Here is a 20,542-nt window from a genome sequence, read left to right as displayed (position 1 = left end):
ACTCTACCATTCGACTCTCACGAGACAATTAGAAGTAGCACAGAGAAGACTTGCACCGGGACAAAAAAAAAAAAAAAATCAAGAAAGCTTGACAATGTAGCTTAAAAAAAATCAGTTTCTGAATGAAATTCTAAGTATGAATTCCTAACAGAAAATCTCAAACATTTATTGTAATTTCTAAATGGCTTAAAATGTAGAGTATTTGGTACGACTTTCAAAGATGAATTTATTTTCTGTGCACTTTTTTCTTTTTATCTTTAAATTCTGCAGGAAAATCTGAATTTTTTAGCACATCTTTTGTAGCTCTGCAAATTGCAATTTTTTGTCTCCTTTCCCCTTGCACTATTTTGCCTCTCTCTTCCATACTTCTACGCTGTCTATTGTAATATCCTAAGTAATCTTAATTCCTGTCCTGGATTTTAGAACAATACAGAAAAGATTGTACCACAAGAATCCATACAGGCTATAAACAAAGCCCAGATCATGCTAGATCAGAAATTTGGGAGTTTATTGAATTGCTGCCTGAATATTTATATCACGCAGACACAACAGACCTCTTAATTATGTACCTGACTCTCATGCATCACTCAGTGTTTTGGTTCAAAGAGCTATATGTCCCTTTCCGTTCTTACTTAGTCATCTTAAGCAGATTCCTACTACTCTCACCTGCTTTTCTTTCAAATGGCATCATCTCTCCTTCATTATTCAGGGTTATTTTGGTCTGTTCCACTTCTCTTTCCCTCTAACCACCCTTGTTATTACCCCCAGCATTGTCATTAGTTCTTGTGTGTGTCTATCCCAGTCTCTTATTCTATGTTATCTCTCTGGACTTTATTTGGTTTTGGCTGCCAACCCAGTGGCACCATCTAATATAGTGATTTATGAAAACAGTGACACAATTCTTTATAGTTTATGATCCCTACCAGCTGGATACCAAAAAAAAGAGAGATGAGCAAGAACTGAAATTGACTAGGATGGCAGATTCTGAAACACCATGGTTATCTGCCAGTGCTTCAGAGACTAGGATTTTAGTCAGTTTAATTTTACTGCCAACTGGGATTGTGTCAAAATATAAAACAAAATCAGATCACCACATTTAATAATTTTCTTATGTGTCTGTACAAGTAGTGAGTGTGTGAACAATCTTGCACCTGAATACTTCAGTATGCCTTCTTCTGGAGTATCTAAATGATGGTAACTTCCAAACCTCTTCCACTATTTGGCCCAAAGAGGAGAGGCATTGCCATCAAGTCCAGTTAGAGTACTGCAGACATTCAGCACTGACATTCATGCAGCTCTCCAATTTACAGGGGCTGTCCTACCCTGAGCCATTCTTCTAATAAACTGGAAAACACAAGTGCAAGGGCTTATACTACTTCTCTGGCTGACCAAAGATAAACAGAGCTCCAGAAAATTCTTCTGAAGCATCAGTCTCTTCTTTCAGTATAAGTACTATTTTTTCCTCAAATTCCTCCTCCAAATGTTTAAGATTTATGCATTTCAACAACAGTCTGATGGTCAAATCCAAGTCAGTCTGCATCAACACATATACGGAGGCAGTAAGAATCTTAAAGCATATATTAAGGCTGATTACCCAGAAAATACTTGCTTTCAATAAATTAATAACAGATCCCCAAAAAATGTTTGCATCCTATTTGGGTAAAAATAGATTCCAAATGGGAAGCACTGAAAGAATGGAGGCTAGTCTCTAGAACTGACTGTAAAAGATCCCATAGTTAAAGAAAACTTGTGCACTAGAACTTGACAGGGATTTTCTAAGGTATCATACGATAAACTTATGTTCAAATAGACCAGTCAAACGACCACTAATAATGTCAAAAACGCCTTGGACAGAACCACCTCAACCTCAGATTATGAAGTAAATTGCTTAAGTGAAGTTGTACAGAGTCTCTAAACTTCTCAGTTTTTCAAGTCATGTAATGAAAGAGTTTGAAAAAAAATAGGATTTTCTAGACAAAAACTGGGTCAGTAGTTTTATGGTTATGAATGTTTTACAGTAGCAAGGTGAAATCCTTGCATTAAGTTTTGTGTGATAAATATAAAACTAGTTTGGTTTAGAATAGTCTCTGTTCAATCTCAAACTCTGGGCCATTCAACTTTAAATGTCCATAACTCCAAAATTACTGAAATCATTTTGTACAAGCTTGATTTGTTTTGTAACTTCCAGCTATGGCAACTTGCTTCAGAAAGAGATTGCTTTGAAACAGATGACTTTGAAGGACATTCTCAATTATATTAGTTTTTCTCCTTTCTGAAGTATTTCTGACAAAAATGCTCTGGGTTATGTCATTTCTCCCACTGTTCCATTTAAGGTTATTATAGCAGGAAATTACCACTGATATATCATTATACATTTTTGTTTACTATTTTTAATTATAGTATTTCTCACCAGCACCTAAAGAGATTGGGCCCCATTGTGTACTGAATGTATATGTAGAAAGAGACAGTTCTAAACAGATTACGAAGTAAATAATCAAGACAGACAAAGGAGCATTATCCCTATTTTACAGATGGAGAACTGAAGCACTGAGCGACTGAGGAACATGCTTAACTTTAACTTTATGAGTAGTCTCACTGAACTCACTTTGGTGAGGAGAGAAGTTCAGGGTAAGGTTGCAGTGTGTGGTCTATAGCATATGGTGTAAATGCAGCTGCTGACTGAAAGGACTATATGCATCATCAGCTGCCGCACATTAACCCTTCTGTGCCAGGAACTGTACATAAAAGCCTTCTTGCTTATGGACAGAAGCCATTACGTGCCAGCAGCTATACATAAGCGTGCATAGCATGTTTTTCTGTGAAGCACAAAAGCTGCACGTAACTGGCACATCATAACGTTTATGCATAAAAAGTTTCTCCATTAGCAACCTTTTGTGCTTTTTTTTTTTGCTTATGACAAATAGCTGCCAAAAAATCCCAGAAATACAAATTTTAAAAACAAAACAAATTACATATATTGCACCAGACTTATTCGGGATACATCTTTCACCCAATTTTGTGTAGATAATTTTTTTTTTTTTTTTTAAGAAATAGAAGTTGACTGCCAAGGAACAATTTCAGCCAGAGCCAAATTTCAGACCCTTTCTATGAATAAATTATAAAGAGAAACCAAAGCAAAACTGTACAGAAACCCCCAAGGGCAAATAGCTAATCCTGTGCGAACCATCACACTGAAAGGCTACTGTAGCGAGGGGGCATGGCCTTCCTCCACACAGGAGTCCCTCTCTGTCCTGTGACAGATGGGGAAACAGTCACAACCGCCCCCTGATGGGCAGAACCAGGACACCCATGCCTGTCCCACTGGAAGCAGAGGAGCAAGACAGGAACTGGAAATATAAAAGACGGGCCCTCTCGCTCAGTTGGCAAGAAGCCACTGGAGAAGGATGTTTACCACCCACTGCCAGAACTCAGACCTGATGGCAGCCGCTACAGCGCCTGAGAGCTGGAAGGACTGCCAAAGTTACTGGTTGCCAGAGATGCCAAGGAGCTGTTGGGGCTGCCATTAGCTGTTTACCCTTGCAAGACGAACGACAACCCCAGGCCCCAGGTATCCCCCAGGATGGGGGTGTAGAAAGTGACGGAGGGAAGCCGAACATAGCTCGGTGTGCTGCTGAATGACAGCTGGCCAGTGTGTTGCAGCTGGATTCTCCGCTGACCCAGTGGTGGATCATTCTCCCACTGTTAGGGCCTTGGACTGGGACCTGGTGGAGTCAGGTTGGCCCGGGTCTCACCCAGAGGTGACAGGGTCTCCGCTCTAGGCCATAAGGCCTGCCTTTGTCGGCGGTTCGCCAGAGCCAGGATCCCTGTTTGCTGCCCCCACCCTGCCTGAGGGCTTGGGCTTATAGACTTTGCTGTTCTGTCCCAACTACAAGCCAGAGCCTCCTAACTGGTTGGTGCTCTTCTCTGCCTGAGGTCCTGGGCTCAAAGGTTACTGACTGTTCTACCCCACTGAGTGGCAGAGGCCTCGTGCTAATTCCCCCTGAACTGTGTCCCTCCAGAGGCATTGTAGCAAGGGACGTGGCCTCCCTTCCAGACGGACAGAGAGGGACACCCACAACCCACCCTACAGATACCTACTTCAAGAGAAAAACAGTGATTTTGACTGATTTTAAAACACAACTCTAAATTTTTCTTCGAACTTGGTTTGTTTTGTAGATCTCACCGACATGGGAGATCCTGAGTGATTCCATTTGTTTCTTTGCCAACATCAGTTAAGCAAGTACATCACTAAGGTACCATTCCACCATTAGCTGAAGGGTGTTTGGTTATGTAGCACTGAAATTGGCAGGGAAAAGCAATGGTGAGGCAACTGTTTATCATGAGACAGGGTATATTAGAAACTGTGTTGCAATATTGCCAGTCATGAGGTAGTTGGTGATCATGAGGTTGGGTACATTAGAAACAATATTGTGATGTGGTACGCCCTCTACAGAGTTCGGACAGAAAGATACCAGCAAAAGCAAGCAGAGCAAATGTCAATCAAGTCTGTCAGCAGAGTATATAGGAGTATGTTAAGAGCTTCTCTTTGTCGTGGCTTCTATGGTGCAGTGTGGTGCAGGGGTGACAGACTGAGAAACAGATTCATCTGACCGTAGTCGGTACGCCTTGCTGGATCATCCAGCAGGGGGCAGATCTATCTTACTTGCTGTAATTGTAGTCTAGGATCATATATTTAAATCCCATTGTAGTTTTTAATAAATTGTGTGGCAGAGCTCCTTCTCCACCTGGGTGGGTTCCACTCTTCCTCTTAGCAGCAGGCTGGGGGGATTCCTCTCCTCCTAGCAATTTCTCCACACCCGTGAGCTACTGTCCCCACCTTATCTGAGCAGGGGTTCCCCCTGGCCTCCCTGCCACTACCTCTTCCGGGCATAGTAGCAGCAGGCCAGGCACCTAGTTCAGTCTCTCCCCTTTGGCGGGGGTCTCTTCTCCCCAAACCGCTGGGGCCCGGAGGCGCTGTATGCCCTGATTGGGGTTTCCCCTGCACTTCAACTCTGTACCTGTGAGGTCTGTCTCCTGCATTTGTCAGTATCTGCCCTGTCCGGTTCTCCAGTAGCATGCCTGCTCCCAACAGCTCCTATTGAGCGCACCTATCTGACTGGTGGGGATGCTTTTAATAGGTTCTGGCAGGCCCTTGATTGGCCCCAGGTGTCCTAATTAACCTAGAGTGACCCCATCACAATCCTTAAAACCACCTGGTCTCTCTCAAACTTGACTGAATTGCTCTGGGGAAAGGGCAGCTCATAACATAAGCAAGATTTGTCCCTCTTTGTAGCCACCTCATATGATCTGGGTGCCACTGCACTACCCACAGCTCCTTTAGCCCACTCATTATGGTCTCTCTCTAATGGCTGGATCCTCACATGAGTACCTGTCTCCCGAGCTGGTACGTCCTTGGATGATTGGACATACTCTTGTGTCTGTTTTCTCTGATTGTTGGCCATCTCAGTGGTGTTTCCATCCTTCTGGCTTCTACAGGTCTTCCCTCACTGGTAGCAGGGTTTTGGAGCTTCATCCCATCAACGCCTGCAGTGGACTATTCTGGTACCCTGTGAATGTTCCTGTGTGCCAAAAATATTAACAAGGGGCCTGAACCAGACAACAAAAACCCAGCATTGTGCAATAGTCTTGTAGCTATTTTCATAGCTGATTACACCTAACTAGTACTCTGTGGGTATACTCGGGAGGTGATGTGGTGGCCATCTCCCATTGGAATGCAAAGTCCTTGACTTCTTCCGATGCAAATTGGGGTCCATTGTCGGTGAATGCCACAGCTCGCAAAGTTTGCCAGTCACTGACTTGCTTCTTGTATCAGGCAGAGCATCAACCTCCTAAACACCAGAATAGTAGTCCACAGTAAACAAGTACTGCTTTTCACTGAAAGCAAATAAATCAGCTCCCACTTTTTCCTATAGTCAGGTGGGAAGCTCATGTGGTAACAAAGTCCTTCTGCTTTAGGTTATACACAACTGCCAAGTGTCACACCCTACTATAAGGAGCAGAATTGTATATTCATTCCCAACAGTAAACACACCTTCTAGCCCATCTAAGACAGCTGTCAATGCCCAGGTGTGAGGCATGTATTTTTTTTGCATATAACATCCTTATGTCATGAGGTGGGAACAACAGCTCTGTCCTCAAAATATGATTCCATCCTGTACACCCACCTCATATTTAATTTGAAAGTATGGTTCTGCTCCTACTGGTTCTTGGCTTTTGCCTTCTGGTCACCATGATAGTATTGCTCTCCCGTCTGCCTGTAATTGGATGTCCTTTTCCATGGCCTCTTGGATGTTCATCAGCTTTGTTGTCGAAACTTGGAGATTGAATCCATTAGCAATGCTGCACTATGTCCTTATCTCCTTCCCTCAGTTTGCTGATGCTAGGTATTTATGCCCTGCTCCAAGTATCAGCTTTCACCAGTAATCACCCTGGACAATATGTGATCTCTACCTGGTAGCACTGGAGGCACATCAACATGAGCTACAATCTCTTTGGGGCACTAAGTAAGGGCTTTGCCATGACTGGCTCTAGTGGACTGAGGTCCGATTGCATTTTTACTGGATGGGCATAGGTGTACTTGCCTATAGATTTAATAGATGAAATCACTCCACTCTAAATACCACACCCTGAAGCACTTTTTCCTATTTGGGTGTACCTCTGTTCAGTCTCTGACCGGACTCTGCTGGCAAATGCAACTGGCTGCTTCTGCAAAAGAGGTACACCCACTCCTTTTTCTGATGCATCACACTGGAGTGTCAGTGGCTTTCCTGGGTGATAGTACTTCAGGACAGGAGCATATACTATCCTTTGTTTCAGCATGTTAAATGCTTGCCATTGGGGACCTGCCCAGTCCCATTCAACATCCTGCCTTGTGAGTGGACGTATGAGTTCTGCTGTTGCAGCCAGAACTTGGACAGAAGATTAATCATTCCTATTAAGCGCTGTGTCCTTTTCCTATCAACTGGAGCTGGCATGTCTCTGCTGCCTTAATCTTGTTTGGATCAGCTTCCAGTCCCTCTGCTGTAAACAGATGTCCAAGGTATGTCACCTCACACTGTTTGAGTCACATTTTGGGGGTGAGGGGTAGTTTTACGTTCTTGTCCCTGCATCTCTGTAAAAAATCTTGTAGTTTTCTGTCATGGTCTTGTTCAGCTTCTATTTCCTTACTCCTTTCACCTATAATGAGTATATCATTTGCAATTATTTTCACCCCCAGCAGTCCTTCCAACACTTGGATGAGTCTTCCCTTACAACTCTGGTGCGAAGCTTATACCCATTAGCATGCACAGTCATCTGTACAGACCAAATGGTACTGCAAATGTTGTCAGCATACTGAACTCTTTATCCAGGCTAGTATGCCAAAACCTGTTCCTCCTATCTCAGACCATAAGGATTCTGGCTTTTGAAAGTTCTGGCAAGATGTCATCAATTGTAGGCTGTGAATAGTGATATTTTTTCAATACCTGGTTCAGTAGCTTTGGGTGTATACAGATGTGTAATTTGCCTGAGGGCTTCTTTATCTTCACCATGCTGCTTACTCAGGCTGTACTGGCCTCTACAAGTGCAGACTTTGAGCACCTTGCATACTGAATTATGTAATGCCACTGGGATTTTCCTTTGTGGAAAATACAAAGGTTCCACTGTAGTATCTACGTCCAGCTGCACCTTTCCTTAAAGCACCCATTGCCTTTGAAAGCATCCCCAGATTCTTATAAAATTGTTCTCAATGTCCATGGGACTCCCACTTTTGGTTTTTGCACTGCAGCTACAAAATTCTGATGCTGTACCCTGATCAAGTCTATGGCTTGTCTGGCTTTGTTCCTTAAGAAGGGTCCGTGGTGCTTCTCATCCACCACCACAAATTTCAGTTGGTATCATCTTATTTTTTGGGTTAATTACTATGAGGTCACATTTTCCTTTGGGCTGCTTTATGTTCTCGTTGTACATTATTAGAGCATGCCTGCTCTTTGTAATGGGTGTGTTCAAGTCCAATTCACCATAAGGAATCATTTTGCACAAGGTCCAGCTGTCCTCCGCTGAAATCACGCAGGGAGTTTCCTTATTAACACTGTTGCATGCAGAGTTTGGTGCTGTCCCTTGTTGCTTTTCTGTTCCAACACCTTTACCCTGATATGCTCTCAGACTCAAAGAGAGAGTCATGATGTCACCATCACTGTTTGATGTGCCATGCCCTCTTGTACAAGTCTGACAATCTTTCTTGGACCTTCCCCTGCTCTGGCACACACAGCTAAAATGGTTCAACTTGCTACATGACTTGCAATGTTGTCCTTGTAAGAGGCACTTCTCCCTTACCCACTCATGCTGTCTCCCACAGTAAATGCATCTCACTATGGGTGTGGAACCCTCGCTGACTGCTCTCCTTTACTGTTGTCTCACTGCATGTACTTCTGGGGTTGTGGTGTCTTCTAGGGCTTTAATCCTTTCTCTGGAAGCTTTTGCTGAATGTCCCATCTGTTTAATGTGAGTTTGCTTTCCCAGAGCAGCTGCTCCCACACATGGTGATCCCAAGTACTGCAGATTATCTTGTCCCATATCAGGGAGTGTGTTAACTCCGCAAAATTGAATGCAACAGCCAGTGTACATAAAACAGTAACACAGGGATCTACCCCATCCCCTGCAGATTGGTCTCTATTGAAAACTGAGTTGCTTCACAGTTTTGTTCTGCTTTGGGGAGCAACAGTTCCCCAGGGCCCTAAGACTGTTATGAGACTTAAGTTTCAGAGTGCTACAGACCTCTATGCCTTGTTCCTCAATAAGTCACAGTTCTACTTTCCTGCTGCTCTCGTCCTTCTGTCTGGCCAGGTCTGTGTATAGCTTGAACTCCTTCCACTGGATCCATCACTGGGCTACGTTTGTGTCTGCAAAATCCACAGCTCTGGGGGGCTTCAGACCAAGTTCTGTGGTTCATGCTGCCAGCTGCTGCACTGCAGAGAACTCACAGCTCAGATGCTGCTACCATGTTTCATTAGCAAAGAGCGAAGCTGAATGAACGTTAATATGAACAAGTAGACCTTTATTAAATCCTGCACACTGTCAGTGGAACTTGGAACACTGGAGGAGTTAGGCTGGAAGCAAAGCAGCCATATGGACAGAGCATTGCACAGGATTTAATAAAGTTCTACTTGTTCAACTGGTGTCCTGTCAACAATAGTTCTTCCAGGGAACAGGGGCCCTCTGACTCCAGTTCCACTGATTATGATACAACACGCACTTAGGAAAATCCAAATGATTGAAGTTCTTTCTTTAGATCCCTGATCACCTTTGTGCTGCACCCTCAGCTCCAGCTCTTGATTCAACAATAAGATCATTTAAAAAAAAAATAAGCCCAATCTTGCAGCCCATTACTCTCCCAACTAGTCCCTCTCAAGTCAATACATTACACTGCCACACATTCACTCACTAGCAGAATAAAGTTGAGATGTAGTAACAGAGTCAAAAAGCTTGAGAGACATGGTTGCTGTTTAGGGGACAGATAAAGAGGCAGATAAACAGGCTATTTTGCAAACACAAAGAGATTGCTCAATAAAGATCAAGGATCCATTCCTTATTCATGCAAATATTTGCATTGGTCTTCGCTTATGTCATAAATATAAAGGGAAGGGTAAACCCCTTTGAAATCCCTCCTGGCCAGGGGAAAGCTCCTCTCACCTGTAAAGGGTTAAGAAGCTAAAGGTAACCTCGCTGGCACCTGACCAAAATGACCAATGAGGAGACAAGATACTTTCAAAAGCTGGGAGGAGGGAGAGAAACAAAGGGTCTGTGTGTCTGTCTATATGCTGGTCTTTGTCGGGGATAGACCAGGAATGGAGTCTTAGAACTTTTAGTAAGTAATCTAGCTAGGTATGTGTTAGATTATGATTTCTTTAAATGGCTGAGAAAACAATTGTGCTGAATAGAATAACTATTTCTGTCTGTGTATCTTTTTTGTAACTTAAGGTTTTGCCTAGAGGGGTTCTCTATGTTTTTGAATCTAATTACCCTGTAAGATATCTACCATCCTGATTTTACAGGGGGGATTTCTTCATTTCTATTTACTTCTATTTTTATTAAAAGTCTTCTTGTAAGAAACTGAATGCTTTTTCATTGTTCTCAGATCCAAGGGTTTGGGTCTGTGGTCACCTATGCAAATTGGTGAGGCTTTTTATCCAACATTTCCCAGGAAAGGGGGGGTGCAAGTGTTGGGAGGATTATTCATTGTTCTTAAGATCCAAGGGTCTGGGTCTGTAGTCACCTAGGCAAATTGGTGAGGCTTTTTACCAAACCTTGTCCAGGAAGTGGGGTGCAAGGTTTTGGGAAGTATTTTGGGGGGAAGGACGCGTCCAAACAGCTCTTCCCCAGTAACCAGTATTAGTTTGGTGGTGGTAGCGGCCAGTCCAAGGACAACGGGTGGAATATTTTGTACCTTGGGGAAGTTTTGACCTAAGCTGGTAAAGATAAGCTTAGGAGGTTTTTCATGCAGGTCCCCACATCTGTACCCTAGAGTTCAGAGTGGGGGAGGAACCTTGACAGCTTATAACATTCCTGGAATCCCACAGGCCTCTGTTAAGGCCTGGTCTACCTTTAAAATTTAGGTCAACCTAGCTACGGCACTCAGGGTTGTGAAAAATCCACACCCTGGAGCAACTTAACTATGCCGATCTAACCCCCAGTGTAGATGTAGCTAGGTTTTCCGAAGAATGCTTCCATTGACACAGCTACTGTTGCTTGGGGAGATGGTGTTCCTACAGTGATGAGAAAATTCCTTCCATCATGGTAGGCTGTGTCTATACTGCAGGGTTATGCCAGCATAGTTATGACACAGTAGCTGTACTGCTATAGTCCCTGTAACGTAGACCTGGCCTAAATCTCTTACTTTGTGAAATTGTTGGGTCTTGCTACCTCACTTTTGTTTTGTTAGTGAATGACTGTTTAATTGGACAGCGTGCCCTGGGGGGTTGGAACATTCTATACTTGACAGGCAGGAAACCTCCCTCAGTGAATACTGTAAAATATTAATTATTGTTTTCAAATATTCAAATTAAAATATTTCAATTATATTCAAATATTCAGATATTTTAGAATTTGTGGTAGCTAAACGTGGGTCCAATTTCAGTTCAAGTAAAGTTCAGTTCAGGTGCCAAGCTTCCCTGCAGCTCAAGAGGGTTCAGAGCTACTGTTACAGTTCAGGACCATCTCATTAAAGTATACAAAAACGTGAGATGTTTATCATAATAAGGCTCTTTGAAAATAACGTGGGTGGTTTTATTCACCTTTTTCCTCACGAGAGACCTCACAGCAAGGATGGAACAACAATATGGAAATTTACCATCTACTCCAACTGGACTCTGTGTTGAAGTCTCATTACTTCCATGTGTAAAAAGAAGTTAAAGCCAACTATAATACCCAAGATTTCTGTGCTACATCCAGTAAAAATGAATTTCCCTTTTACTTTTTAATTTTATGGCACAATCATATCAGACATACAGTTCTTAATTCACTGCACAGGGAATATGTGTTATACATGAATAATAAAGCTAAGTCGCTATTATGCCTAAAGCAATAGTCTGCCAAAAAGAAGTTATGACAGAGAATGTGTTTCATAAATTATATTTCAATTTAAACAAATCTGGTATGTTTTTAAGTATGGATATTATTATCTGTTCATACCAATTATTTTTAAGAAAGTTAAGAAATTGACAAAATCTTTCAAGAAAGAAACAATAATGTTCATTTATTATAAAAAAGAGAATTCAAGCTTAACTAAATTCTGTGCCAAAACCTCTTATATTTAGATTTATTTTAAAGTAGACTGTACGGTAAACTAGTTAAGATTTTCTAAGCTACATTCTCCAGATTTCCATATTAAAATATGAATGTAAAACCAAGAGGTACTATCCCAAAATAGATGCTTTTGGTATAGACAGCGTGTAATGTCCCTTCGGTTTAAGGCTTCCTAGGTTTCATTTTTTTTTAAAATAAATTATATTAGTCAAAAAAGAAGTTTCTGATATGAATAATGAACCCATGACAGATTAATCAGATGCTGGGCATATTTTTCTTAATAGAGTTTCAAAAAGATAAAAAGTATGATGTAATGATTCTTCCAAATTATATGATGGAATTTTTAATTTTTTCTTTGTTATTTTATCCCTCCCCTCCCCCCATTTTTGCATTGATGCATGTGATCTATTTTATTTAAATTAATTAGTATGGGACTTTCACATGATTTGAGAAGTAACTTTTTCTTAAGCATTACTACTTTCTAACAATTATTCAGCAATTGCAACAATGAATACCTTGCTGGATTTTGTTTTCTATTTACTTATTTCATAATATGTGGCATATTCAAGTCTTTAAACACACCGCGGACTTTAAAGAGACTTCGAAGACTTTAACAGTGGGCTATACTGTATTTTGGTTCAGTTTCTCCTATTTTTCTTTTTTAGTAGGAACATAAAAAAATCTTGACATGTCAGATTCTGCATTCCCCACTGCCCTGCAAAATATATATCACTTTTAGCAGTACCTTACATCTCAAGTAGTGCTATTGTAATCAATAAGACTTACCCCCAGGGTTAAGACACTACTACTCAATGTCAAGAAGTTTGGCAGAATCAGGTTCTAAAGAGTGAGATTATATTTTAGTGGGGAGCAATACTGTCATCCTGACAGGAGTCTGCATTATCTCTTAGACTGTCAAAATAAAATTAAAACTTCAAAAAACTTGTTTCTTTCACAAAATAAAATTTTTAGATGAAATAAAATGTTTTAGTTCCTTTCAAGAAAGGTTTTTTTCCCCCTTGTTCAGATAATTACAGCAATAAATACAAATGCCAAAGGTTTTTTATTCACCAACACAGAAGAAAAAGTACAAGCCCAAAAGAATACATTAAATGTAAAACAACCCATTAAAGTATTCTTACGTTTGATATTTTCAATGCACAAAGCTCAGGAAATTCAAATATACGGTTCCCCAGCAACTGTAATTCAGCCCTTTTATGCTGTAACTTATTCCCATGTTTTTTTAACTAGTGCTGTTGTGCCTATACGGAGCTGCACTTTTGCAGAATTGGGTCCTTAACAAGTTGTCATTTTTAATACCATACTGAACCATTACATCATAATGTGGTGAAGAAGTATGCTTTGGTCTGGTGGGTTTTAGTTTCTAATTTAAATATGCCGAAAAAAGAAAAGAGGAAAACATTTCTTAAATGATCCTTTTTGAGGACAACAATAAAATGTAAATCAGGTTTTAAGTAAATTCAGCAAGAACTGGAAACAATCCAGCAGGGAGATTTTCCCCCCACACTTAACAGCACATACTGTACATTTTTCAGTGAATGTTTCAAACGTAAATCCTTACCCACACTAAAATTAAAATTTCCATTTCAGCAGCTGCTATTAGCATAAAGTACTTTAGATGAATGGTATCCTTAGTGTTAGGACAAACTAATGTACACTAAATTGAAACTTCTGAATATTTAAGTCCAATCTCACAAAGAATGCTTCAGAAAAAGATTTTGTTTAGTTGAAGAAATACATCAAAAATTCAAAGGACATATTATCCACATAAAGCTATGGTGTATTTATTATTTCTATAAATAAATATTTATTTGTATTAAATACAGTTTATATATTTTTATATATAGGTAAAAATTAGGGTAAGAATATACTGGGCAATCTGGCAAACATTTATTTAATTAAAACTGAAACCTGATCACGTCGATTCCAACCCTTTCCCTTATTTTACTTTGAAGCAAATGACTTCAGCTAGTAGAATTGTGGAAATTATATTAGTTCATCTCCTTTCTGCCAGATTCATTCTCCAGAGAACATACAGTGACAGCACTGACAAGGTGGTGAAGCCAAGTGAGAGATTTTAACGTTTAATTTATTAAAACCTTGCCTTTTAATCTACTGATAAATACTCTTTCTGCAAATGTACATGGTCAGGCATGTAAAACATAATAACTTGACTGTACCTGAACAGTGGAACTAATCTCAGATGCAAAGCCTCCTGTCAGAGGGGCCTCATGGCTGATCAGCAGTCGCCCAGTCTTCACCACTGACTGAAAAGAAACAGGAATACCTCTTTTTAAAAAAAATCAGGTAATGTTTGTATCACACTATATCTCTGTAGCAATCTTTTTTTTACTATATTACATGAGAAATAATACAAATTCTGTAATTTTAAGCTGCAATGATAAAATATACACTGTCCCTTACTGCCTCAGTACAACATTTTATTTGCACAGATGAATGAGCCTGAACAGCCAAGTTTTGATATTAGCAGAATGGGAATTAACTGCTAGATTTTCTTCGGGGACAGAGCATCAATAGCGTATTTTATTTGTAAACTAACAATGAGAATTGAATAAAATTCTATTAGTTTGAATTGACCTTATGAATGTAAACAATGACATTTCTGAGGGAAAACAAAAATTGAGTTGAAGAAAAAAACAGCAAGGCCTCATTATCTGGCTATGCCAAAAGAAGGACAGGAGATGCTTGATATGGTTTTAATCAGGCTGCAACTTTGTTATTAGATGTCTAGAACAACCAGGCAGATAAAAGTGCACAGTGAAGAAAACCCCATGTTCATTCAATATCTGCCCAGGAGGCTTCTGCCAGCTCCCCTCTTTTGTCATCTAGTTCTCCCACTCAACCCATTGCTGGGACTTTACCACTCTCCCCACCTTGAACTAGGGTTAAAGTGAGCTATAAGAAAGTGGGGATGGCTCTCTTCCGTACCAGTCACAGGGGCCCCGAATGCCCCCCGTTATGGTCCTTTTACCAACACCTCCTTTTTAAGTTCATTACCAAGCCATTTATCTGGTCACTGTATCCCTTCCCTATGGAGTACTTGCACTGGGCATCCGCCCCACACTTACATAAATGAGTTGTGACATCATAGTCTAACTCCCTTTCCTACTCACCATAACAAAACCCTCCCTGAACCCGCTGTGGGGAAGGCAAAAAAAACCCCAACCCTACTCCACCTAGGTAGTGAGGGAAAAATTCCTTCCCAGACCCCCTAGAAAGGAGTGGCTAGCATGAAGCCCACAGCAGGTCCTGACCAAACCTGGTATTTTGCCACCTCAAAGGGAGGGAGGGTGAGTGCTGCTCCGCCTACTTTTCCCACCAGGCTTGTCCCTTTTCAACTCCCCAGCCCTTCCGGTCCCTGGGGATAAGTCAGCTTCGCCCCGCTGATCCACTCCCACTTTTGCAACATCCTCTCCCTTCCGCCCCGCCCTCCTCCCCCCCCCCAGCCTCTAAAGCATTATTCTCTTTCATTAGGTAAGCTGGACAATGGTCCCCCCTCTTCAAGGTGTGGTGAATCCTGAAGGAGCAGGTGATAACATTTATAGGATCAGGTCATCCATAAAGCTCACAGACCTTGAAAATATTCAAGTAAAAGTCTGCTTGCTAAAGAAAATTGAGAGCCATAAGCAAGAAGGCAATGATTTTTATGTTGCAACTACAGGCAAAATTTCTTATGAAAAAGATAGAAACAATATGCAAATGTTAGGAGATTTTAATGTGAACTGTTCAAAAAATAGCTACATAATACATAGTGTATACCATGAGTGCCATACAAACAAGCAGTGATTCATGAAAAAGTTTTGGTTAGAGCAGATATGTGTTTATGCTTGGTTTGCTGTGAACCATAAGAACAACAGTTAAGTGCCTTTAGCCCCATAACAAGTGCACGACTCCAGTATATCTGACCATCATGAAACATGTTGTTGTAACTATTTGTTACATCTCCTTGACCCGGGCAACACCAGATATCCACAGAGTCAAAACATTTTGACAATCATGTTTCACTTTTCATAATACTCATTTTATAAAGTGCATATAAAAGTTACATGAACTTCTGGAGTAGCACAGCAGGAAAAAAAGGATTTGTATATTTTAATCTTTTGAGGCCTATTGCAATCAGATTTTTAAAGCTAAGTACAAGAAGCCCCAAGAGTTAGGTACAACTTTTCTAACCATTCTGCTCTTTGATTTAAAATCTGAGCGGATGCTATTTTAGCAAAACCCTCAGAGACAATTTCTCCATCCAACAGGGCAGCCAAGTGATATCTTGAAGCTAAAAGGTAACTGCTATTTACTATAGAACACAGATTAAACCCTGATTTGAGTATGTCTCATTTCTTTAGGAGCCCAGGCGTGCTTTAGTTGTTTTGAACAGCTGGACCACAGATGCATTGGCGAGAGGCAGCCCTGTAAGTACTATATTCTGTAAATGAAGCAGCTTTGCAACAGTCACAGAGATACAAGACAAAAAATCATTTAAACATCAAAAAGTAATCTGCAGTTAAGCAGTCTTGAATTCCTTTTCACTTGCACTGGAAATCCATTTAAAGAGCAGGCGCTATTAACTACCCCATAAATCTACCAAAAATTCTTAGAGACAGTTCCTCATTGCAGAACAAAATGTACTAATCGTCTCACTCAAGTTCTTGACTGATGAGATAAAGAATTTTACTGAATCATTTTTTAAAATTTTTGATTTTTTTTTAAACAAAAGGACATTGTTTTGATATTCTTCTTATATAATTTTGTTCTGAGAAGGGTGTGTACTAGGAATCTGGAGTGTTCCAAGCTATTTTTAAAACTACAGTACACGTTTTAATTTTGAGAATTTCACAACATGAAACATACACCCATCATATCAACTGTAGCGAATAAAAGGTGGAAACCAACTGTGGAAACCTTTATTCCTGTGAGAAATCCTTACTTGTACAATCAGTCCCATTGACTTCAAGAGGATTGCTCACATGTGTAAAGACTGTTAGAGTGAATAAGGATTTACATTATCAGACCCTAAGATTTCCTCTGATTGTTAAACCAGTTTTAAAACTGGATGGAGACTGGCCCCAGTGCCACATGACAAATGATGGCCCTATTTCTCAGTAAAATGGAAGCAACCAGATTACTGTGGAGAAGTGCTTCACACCACGTGAACATTCAGAAGCTGTGCGGCATGAAAAGGAGTAACAGGATTTATTTTAACTACTGTTGTCTCCCTGAAATTACTAAAAGCATTTCATTTTTACGTACCTGGAAATATACCTTTACTTATAGAAGCAAAGGGACTGATAAATCTAACTAAGATGGGTAGATACCTTATTTTCATTAAATTTTGGTACAAGAAATGTATCTACTTTGAAAATGTAACACTGAGACGCAGTGTGAATTGCCTAATTTCTGTATTTGGAGAAAGGTTCAGCTTCACAAATAATTGTGTTATTATCTACAACACACAATGAAAAATTGTTAACTGTCGCTTGTAGAAGGATAATGCTTTGAATAGAACATTATATGGTCATTTATTTCTAAAATTTAAAAAAAGATTTATTCCCTCTTAAACCTGGGGTCAAAGTCACTCCATATTTGTCTAACAGTTTCTAGCAGTGTCAGGAATAATTGAACACAATCCCAATTCACAGAAAGGCAAAGATGGACCAAGAGGGTGCCCTTATTCACCAAAGACATGCATAACATGCTCGCAGAAGCTCTGTAATACAGCACAGCGGCATATGGCAGTAGGGACCTCATTCTACACTTCCTTAGTCAATTGGAGATGTACTGGCATAAAAGTGGAGAAACATAGTAGTTAATCAGGTGCTTATTTTTAAAAAACATTGCTGGCATTACTCTCCCCCCACACACCACTCTCTCTGACACCCCTTAATAGGGGAGTTGGGGAAGGATGTTCGAAAAGAATGAATTTCCTAATCCATGCCGTAATTATTTTCTTCTCTTTTTTGCCTGGTGTATGTTTTGTTTGGATTTTCTTCCCCACCCTCTGTGTTTACACTAAATTTCGTAGGTTTTCATGTGTTCAAAGTAGAACACACACTTATTTTATGTTATGTAGAGTATTTAAAAGGAAAAAAACACAGTGAATACAAGATGGTACAGAAGATTAGTACTGAGATATAAAAAATTTTTCTTCTTTTTGAATTTAATCCAAGTTACTCATGACGGAAAGTTTGTTGCCATCTGATAGATAATCAGGACCAAAGAAAAACACTGGTGGCATTAATGCAGTGCCTAATGGCACCTTGCTGTCAGTTGCAACCCAGTGGCCAAAGATTCAACAGGCCCAGAGACCTTAGCTACCCCGTCATCAGTCCTTCCAGGTAGTGCTGAGGCACAATTAGCAAGGCACTGCTTCAAAACTGTTATGCCATTGCCTGTGCTGTACCAGCTCAATGGAGAAAGGACTCCAGGGCTCATGATTTCTAAATTCACTCTAAATTTTATTTTTTATATTATATACATATATATACACATACACATACACATACACACACACACACACACACACACACACAAAGAAAAACAAACAAAATGTACTTTCCCCTTACTACTTTCCTATTGGGATTGCTTTAAAATACTCCAGTATGTTGGTAGGGAATATGAAGATTACAAAGTAATGTATTGTCAGATTATAAAAAAAGGCAGCATGTCTATCCTGATAAGGAAATGTGGTAAAATTAAAGCTTCATCTTTGCAAGTCTAATATTTGTGAACTATGCCCTAAGGCTTTTCTGATCTATGGCCCTATGTTTTTGCAATGAAGCGTCTTTGCAAATTAGTTTCCTTCTCTCTCACCACTCTCTTTATCCAAAAGATTCTATAATTATTTTAATACCATTTTCCTCCTGAATTCACAATTCATTATTTTGGCAACTTTTTCTACACCTCCAAGTGTCGACAACAGAGGGAAATAATATGATTCTGGCAATTATACAAGTTCTGAAATGTATGTGCTGAAGTCATCACTAACTTACTATGCCCTTATTGATGAGAAAGCAGGCTTAACTAAAACTGACGGTCAGCCAGCTGGATTTTACATTATTACTTTAAACATATCTCAAGGGTACAATTTCCACTGTAACCAGCTGGTTCATTACCAGGCCAATACCCCTGTAGGGAACTATGAAAAGCTAAAAGTACAAATTTTGCTTCTCTCTTGTGTCACAATGGACAAATTGTGTCTATTTTCTAAGCAGTAATAAAAGTCCGTTCTCAGAGTAAAAGGATCTTCAGTCCATTATGCACAAGCCTGGCAGAATCTGACGTCTATCTTTTTTATAATTTTGACAGATAATATAGACGTTTTGTTCTTAAAGCATTTTTTTTTCTATTTTTTATCAATTTAAATTTTCACAGCTGCAGGCAATTACTGGGTGGATGGACAGAATTATTTAATGACAGTAGACATTGATATTCTAAAATTTAAAGTTTTATAAAAACTGTTAAAATATAAATTGTCAACATCACACGTCAAAATATACCAAGTAAATATCCTTACATCCACAGATCATACCTGTTTTTACTGTTCATTTACTAGTCTATTTATAACAAGCCTAATTCAAAAAGTCTAAATCACTGGATTTTGACTCAGCTCTCAAGAAGCATTCTTCTTACTTTGCCTAGCTGTTTTTCATTAGCATGAGTATGTACGGTGAAATCAACATTTATTGATAAAAATCTAATCATTCCAAGTCTAATTACCGAAAAAGTAATTATCTACATGTGTGCTTTAGAATGGGAAGAAAGTTAAGTATTTTAAGGAGGGGGCACAGGGGAGGGCAAGAAGCGCCCCGCGGCTGCAGGGGTCAGACCCCGCCCCCTCGAGCAGGTAACCCGGGGGGCGGGGGGGGGGAGACACGCAGGGGACCCGCTCCTTGCCCAGCTCACCTCTGCCACACTCAGGCAGAGTGTGAAGCCACTGCCTGCTTCTCAGCATCCCAGGCTTCCTGCCAAACAGCTGATTCAGGGGGAGGGGGACACAGAGAAGCAGAGCAGGGCGGTGCATTCAGGGGCGGATGCGGAGGCGGAGCGGGGCTGAGCTGGAGCCGGGAGCTGCCGGTGGGTGCTCTGCACCCACCAAATTTTCCCCTTGGGTGCTCCAGCCCCAGAGCACCCATGGAGTCGGTGCCTAAGGCGCCACTTTTGATGTGATCAGTGGGGGGAGTGGCCGCTCCCCCTGTTCCCCCCCCAGCTATGTTCCCCCACCCCCAGGAGCCAGAGGGAGCTGCCGGATGCTTCCTGGGAGCTGCCCCAGGTAAGCACCTCCGGGACTCCCCACCTCGCCAAGTGGCAGGTCCCTCTGACTCTTAGGGGTGGAGTGGGCACCCACTACAGTGGCCCACAAGACCCTCCTGCCTAGTTCTGGGGGCAGTCAGGGGACAGGGGAGGGGGGGTGGCGTCAAGGAATGCGGCTGGTTGGATGGGGGCAGGAGTCCTGGGGAGCAGGGGTGGGCCATGACCCCTTCATGGGGTGATGGGGTGAGGAGGGAACCAGTTGTTAAGATTTGGCAGCTCATCACTGCTTGTGGCACTTTAGAGACTAACGAATTTATTTGAGTGTAAGCTTTCGTGGGCTACAGCTCACTTCATCGGATGCATAGAATGGAACATATAGTAAGAAGATAGATAGATACAGAGAACATGAAAAGGTAGAAGTAGCCATACCAACTGTAAGAGGCTAATTAAT

The 20,542-nt window shown here is 40.9% G+C and overlaps 1 protein-coding gene across 2 annotated transcripts in view; it reads right to left on the bottom strand.

Moving 5' to 3' along the window:
- Positions 1-20,542, bottom strand: part of BCKDHB (branched chain keto acid dehydrogenase E1 subunit beta) — a 297,162-nt gene that overhangs the window by 67,661 nt on the left and 208,959 nt on the right. For both annotated transcript variants that reach the window (XM_077812742.1, XM_077812744.1), the window contains one exon: positions 14,004-14,090. In XM_077812742.1, coding sequence (XP_077668868.1) covers positions 14,004-14,090 — 87 coding nt within the window. The remainder of the gene's footprint in view (positions 1-14,003; positions 14,091-20,542) is intronic.

Source organism: Eretmochelys imbricata, chromosome 3, assembly GCF_965152235.1.
Source record: "Eretmochelys imbricata isolate rEreImb1 chromosome 3, rEreImb1.hap1, whole genome shotgun sequence".
NCBI classification, from domain to species: Eukaryota; Metazoa; Chordata; order Testudines; family Cheloniidae; genus Eretmochelys; species Eretmochelys imbricata.
Note: the sequence above shows the minus strand (reverse complement) of the source record. Positions and strands in the feature narration are given on the sequence as shown.